The 5,787-nt window shown below is 41.3% G+C and overlaps 1 protein-coding gene across 1 annotated transcript; it reads right to left on the bottom strand.

The window, feature by feature from the left end:
* Positions 1-366: 366 nt before the first annotated feature.
* Positions 367-5,567, bottom strand: tmem208 (transmembrane protein 208). The gene is made up of 6 exons (XM_084058806.1): positions 5,314-5,567; positions 4,132-4,227; positions 3,146-3,205; positions 2,868-3,004; positions 938-1,022; positions 367-714 (listed from the first exon to the last, which is right to left on the bottom strand). Exons 1-6 carry the CDS (start codon positions 5,317-5,319, stop codon positions 577-579), a joined length of 522 nt encoding a protein of 173 aa, XP_083914932.1. The 5' UTR covers positions 5,320-5,567; the 3' UTR covers positions 367-576.
* Positions 5,568-5,787: the final 220 nt, after the last annotated feature.

Genomic DNA, 5,787 nt, shown 5'->3' with positions numbered 1-5,787 from the left:
CGAAAGTAAATTTGAACAATGGAATTGTACATTGAGAAAGATTCTTTGGATTTCTATAAGGCAATCTGCCCTAGCCCTTACAGTCTACTTATGTCTTTGTTTTTGGGCAAATCCTCCTATTTTTACCAAGTAATAAAGGACTTTATCAGACATTCGTATCTGCTTCCCCAGATAGACTGGCAGGCAGTTTATCTGGGGAAGCAATCTGTGGCTTTAGGAAAAAACGAATCAGGTGGCAGTGTTGCATATTCCATGTGTGAAGAAAAAGTATTGAAGAGCAACTTAGCATATAATGGAGATTGGCATTAAAGATTGTGACATGGTGAAATTAATCTCAGGATGAGGACAAGTAATGGTTGGACCATGACAGAAACACAACATAGATTTAATTTAAAAATGGACAAAGAAATGTTGACAATATGAAGTCAGCAAGGACAAACAAAGAGTTATTCCACAGCATCTGATTTTGAATTCTTTTAACTTACATATCAAAAAATGTCTTCCTGAATAAATGGTTTCTGGCTACTGTATATTATATTTTGTGTATAAAAATACTCGTCAGTCCGCTCATCAGGGTCAGAATCTCTTCATCTGTCTGCGCTCTTGTCGTCGCTGCTTTTTCTCATTCACTTCTTCTGGTGCCGTAGGGCTCTCAGCTGAAAACCATGGTCCTAAGAAATTTACCCACAGCAGGTGCAATGCACGGAAAGGGGCCTAAAACACACACAGGCGCGCGCGCACACACACACACACACACACACACACACACACACACACACACACACACAATACAGTATTAAAAAAGGGAAATAATGGATCAAAAGATGAGAAAAGGCATGGGTCGAAGATGAAAGAGAATCATACTGTATATAAATGGCAGAAATGACAGAAATAATCCTAGCTCTGTGGTAATAACAGGATCAACAGAGGTTCTTACCAGCAGCCAAAGATACCAGAAGTAGGAGGAGATGGTGCTGAGAACTTGTACAATGGCTGTGAGCAAGATGACATCCTTCAGGTGCCTGAAACCATAAAGCATTTACCATCACCACTGAAAAATAATGCAGGCCACTGCTAATGCAAATGCAGAAGCAATGTTGTGCTCGGTAGCCATAAAAACGTACCACTGTTTCAGAGATCATTGAAAACGACTTCCATTTTAAGCTACAATCCGTAGGTTTCATGTCTCTCACTCTCTCCCAAAGGAGAGGTAACTGCAACCATGTCAGATCTACAATAAAGATAGGGCATATCTAGTATCCATCTGGTCACTGCCTGGATCTTACTGCAACGTCACCGCCATATTGGTCAGGGTGACTTGACCCGACTCCACAATACAAGAAAGATGCCAGAGTCATATGCAGTTTGGGGGTGTATATTATAACCACATATTCATAACTATTACAGTTACAATTACAATCTATCTAAGATAAAGTATTTTGGAATGAAAACCTACATTTTTATACTTAACCAAGTACCCTGTACATACATGCCTGGCATTTGTAACAAACCAAACTGCTTGGAAATTGGTTGAATATTCAGTGAGTGAATGTGAATACACCTCATGCCTCAATATACATACTGTACAGGCATTAGGAGGTGCGTCTTGTTTTATTTTACTTTTTAAATTTTTTTCTCCCCATTTTGGTCGTTATGCCAATTGATTCCTCCCCACATACATTACTGCGTTGTCACTGCTTTTAATCCTACTGACTCGCCTACCAGTGAGGAGACCCCACTGGGAGGATGTCGAGCCATCATCCTACTCCTCCCGCCCAACACTCCCTGCTGACAGGTGCCGCTCCAGCCAGTAGGAGTACATGTACTGACAATTATCACCCTCCCCGCCCGGCTTCTCTCCCCTCAACACGGGCCAATAGGCTCTATGCACAGCAGCCATTTTGGAGAGAAATTGGGCCTCTTCTTACTTCCTTCACAGGTGTTACCAATGATTCTAATGAAGGCTCTGTTCCATTCTGGTCAAACAGAGTCAGGGTGCTGATATTGTGCATGTTGGCTCACTGGAAACACTCTGTTACACCAGTGGGTCTCTCAAAGTGTAGTCCAGGTACACTCATGGTTTCTTGAGGGGGTTCCAAATGGCCCCTTACGTGTGTGTAACTCTGAGAGTGTACAAATGGAACCAAATGGACCCGTAAGGGTCCATTTGGTTCCATTTGTATACTCTCAGAGTTATGGGGGTCCTTGAAAGGAAAAGGTTTGAGAACCACTGTGCTACACGAAATGGAACAGAGCCTTCATTAGAATCAATGGTAACACCTGTGAAGGAAGTAAGGAAGAGGCCCAATTTATTTCCAATATGGCTGCCGTGCATATAGCCTATTGTGTTTGTGTAGACACTCGACAGGAGGTCTGTCTTGACTGGACCAATATGGTGGCCACGTTGAAACAATGAACAGCAGCGATCCATATATCTATCTATGTGTATCCTACTCGACTCCAGGATTGAAATTTCTCAGTGGAAGAGTAGGGAGACCACCTCCTACCACTGCGGATGTACTAGTTATGTTATTGTATGTTAACTTAAAGATTGGTTAAATACCTTTATTATTAAATACCTTTATTATTTATTTAAAAAGATTATTTGCTGCACTTCTGTTTCTTTTCGATAGAGACAGGGAACCGTGAGACAGGAAAGGCAAGAGAGATAGAGGGGATGACATGCAGCAAAGAGCCTCTGGTCGGACTCGAACCCGGGCCAGTTGCAGGAAGGACTATAGCCTAGCCTTATAATGCGTTTTGCGTTCTTATCAGATGAGCCAGCACGGTGCGTGCCCCCAAATAACATTTTATATACATTAAAAAAAGTCCCAGATTGAAGCTTTAAATAACTTAGGTGTACTCACTCTGCCATGCCCTGTTCCATGTTCAAATCTATTCCCCCGTCCACTAGAGTGCCGTCCTCAGCAAACGCTGGCTTGGCCATGGCAGACATGGAGCGGTAGCTACCTATATACACTGCCAATGCAAACAAAAGTAGCAACTAGGTGGACCCAAAGGAGGTGAGGTAATGGGTGTGATGCAGGAAAAAAAGAGAGAAGACCAATTAATTAGTTTGATGCAGTGTTATTATGTCATCCATCATATTTTGTTGTTCCATTTCTTGATGGAAGCAGGTACTCACCCATGTCCAAAATGTGGAAGAACCATAGAAGACCAAAAGATTTATAGCACCATATATTGCCTGTGACGGAAAAATATAACATGTTTTATTATGTTAAAATGACAAGGATAATGCATATTAACCACACATTACTAAGCACAACATACTAGTATACTTGTAATGTGGGAAGCAACAGCATTGCCTCTTATCAGTCTGGTCTGTTACAAAATGTCAATATAAAACAAAAACAACTCTTCAAGGGGTTGTGGTTGTTTGTTTTCTTTTTCTTGGGTAAATATTTGTACATTACGATAGCAATCATTGCAATTGAATAGAGTGTTGGTTCAATAACAGGTGTCTCTCCGTCATTCCAGCTTAGTTTTTAGGAAACAAAAAATACATTTTCAGGTCAGGATAACAATAGGCCTGTCACAATTATTACATAATCGCCTGATCACAAATATTTGAGATAATTGCAATTATTCTGCATAATCGTTTCCAAGTTGAAAAATGTACATACGTTGCCATACATTTTCAAAAATTGGGGAATTAGCAGAGCTCACAGTGAGCTTGTAGATTGAGTATTTCCCACTATTTATTTATTTGTATTTATTTTACTTTCCAAAGGGAATTACCACATTGTACTATACTAAATAGTCAAGCCATCGGTGCATCCTGACCTGTCAATGTTGACGTTTTCATCGGAGTGCCAGTGTCAGGCTTGTAAGATTTCAAGAAATCTTTAATATGCTGTAAATGTATTGCTCTTCAGTAGTAATGAGTGTTACAGCTAGTGAAGACATTACTATGAAGTAATTACCTTACAGGGTATACTGAATTACTTATTTGTCTAATCTGTTGGATTAATATGCACATTAAAGTCATTAATATGCACATCATAGATGGTTGGTTGAGCAGTAATGATGACCAAGCTTGCAAGTCTCAAACTGAACGAAGGCTGCATATTACTGATACAGTGCTGCACTAGTCTGTTGGAGGAATCTTACATTAGCTCCTAGAATGACTCTTGTGTAGAACTTCAACGTGGCATCATTCTCCTCGAAGATCTGCTTCTTCCCCTTGGTGCCAACTTTACCTTTGGGCTGGAGGACAAATAACAAACACATGTTACTTTTATCCTAGACTAGAGTTGATGTATGAATCAACCAACTGTTGATGATGCCTGGTATATTATTGTATGTCTTTAATGTCTCTATGAATTGAATACACAGGACCACAATGGAAATAAGCCCTCAAGGCTTTTTGTGTTATCCTTTTAGCACCACTGTATAATCGTACCACTGTACTGTTTGCAAGCTGTTAATTAAGTATTCAATCAATCCAAAATTGTAGAATAGATTCAGCTGCTGTCAGCTACAGCAGGGGTCTTCAACGTTTTTTGAGGCCAAGGACCCCCTAGCTGAGAGAGAGATGAAGCAGGGACCCCCTCTATATTGTATAAAAATTGTGTTTCAGATTAAACTTTTTTTTTAACTTGGTGTGCTCTTTTCCCCCTCTACACCTACGCCTCTTTGCAAAAAATAGCCGATCTACAAGCTTGTAGATCTACTGTTTTGGGCTAATGTTCCTCTCAGAATAGGGATGCTATGGTTCAAGTGGTTAATGTAAAAGAAAATGAAATCCTATCACAAATATTTGCCAGCCCCCCTGCAGTAATGCTGAGGACCCCCTAGGGCAGTGGTTCTCAAACTTTTTCATGTCAAGGACCCCCAAATTGACACTTATTAGCCTGCGGACCCCCATTTGTAAAGATAAGCCAGGGACCCTCATAAGAGAAGATTTTTAAGGTTCTAGCAGTGATTCTCAACCATTTTAATTTCAAGGACCCCCAGTTTGACATGCATTATAGGCTACGGACCCCCATTTAATGGCATTTCTATCTCTGGGACCCCAATTTCTATTGTAAAATCAATGTTAATTTAACTCTGTTAACGGGTCCATTTGGTTCCATTTGAGCACTCTCAGAGTTACAGACCCACAAGAGTCAATTTGGTTCCTAGCTGGGGACCCCCTGGGACTCCCTCAAGGACCCCTGGGGTCCCCGGACCCCACTTTGTGAACCAATACCCTAGGGATCACGGACCCCCTGTTGAAGACCCCTGAGCAACAGTGTGTATGTATGTATGTATGCATGTGTGTATGTGTGTGTGTGTGTGTGACTGACTCACCGCCATTGGGTTTTCCACCCGGTACTGCTGTTCGCTTCACGTCCTTTTGGACATGGACCTGCGTCCTTCCTTAATGTGTGTCTGTCTCAAGTATTACTTCTTTATCACAGAACAACCGATGGAGTGTAAATGACAGCTGATTCACTGTAACACATCAGCACTGGCCGCTATCTACTACGCGTCCGGCGCATGAAATTTACGTCATCAATGTTTACTCGATCCTTAGAAATATTTTGTGATTCAGCGTCATCTGTTGGACTAGCTGTAGAATACAACTCTCGTAGACGTATTTATGATTCTGACGTTTTCATTCTACGAGAGTTGTAGGGTTCACCCCCCATGGACACGGGGACTTTCAGCACTATACCCCACTACAAACATGTACAAATTGAAAATAAAGGTGCTTACCCCCACGCACCAAATGTTAACTCTCGCTACGGGGTAGTAGTCAACTGATCTGAACCATTCTTTAGC

The sequence above is a fragment of the Gymnoscopelus microlampas genome (genome assembly GCF_963454915.1).
Source record: "Gymnoscopelus microlampas genome assembly, chromosome: 1".
In the NCBI taxonomy this organism is placed as follows: domain Eukaryota; kingdom Metazoa; phylum Chordata; class Actinopteri; order Myctophiformes; family Myctophidae; genus Gymnoscopelus; species Gymnoscopelus microlampas.
Note: the sequence above shows the minus strand (reverse complement) of the source record. Positions and strands in the feature narration are given on the sequence as shown.

Excerpts from the sequence above, each read along its gene's own strand:
- tmem208 (XM_084058806.1), bottom strand. Across the intron at positions 3,206-4,131 it reads GAGTCATTCTAGGAGCTAAT|GCAATATATGGTGCTATAAA; the intron begins GTAAGATTCCTC and ends TTTCCGTCACAG. Across the intron at positions 3,005-3,145 it reads CTTCCACATTTTGGACATGG|TTGCTACTTTTGTTTGCATT; the intron begins GTGAGTACCTGC and ends GGGTCCACCTAG.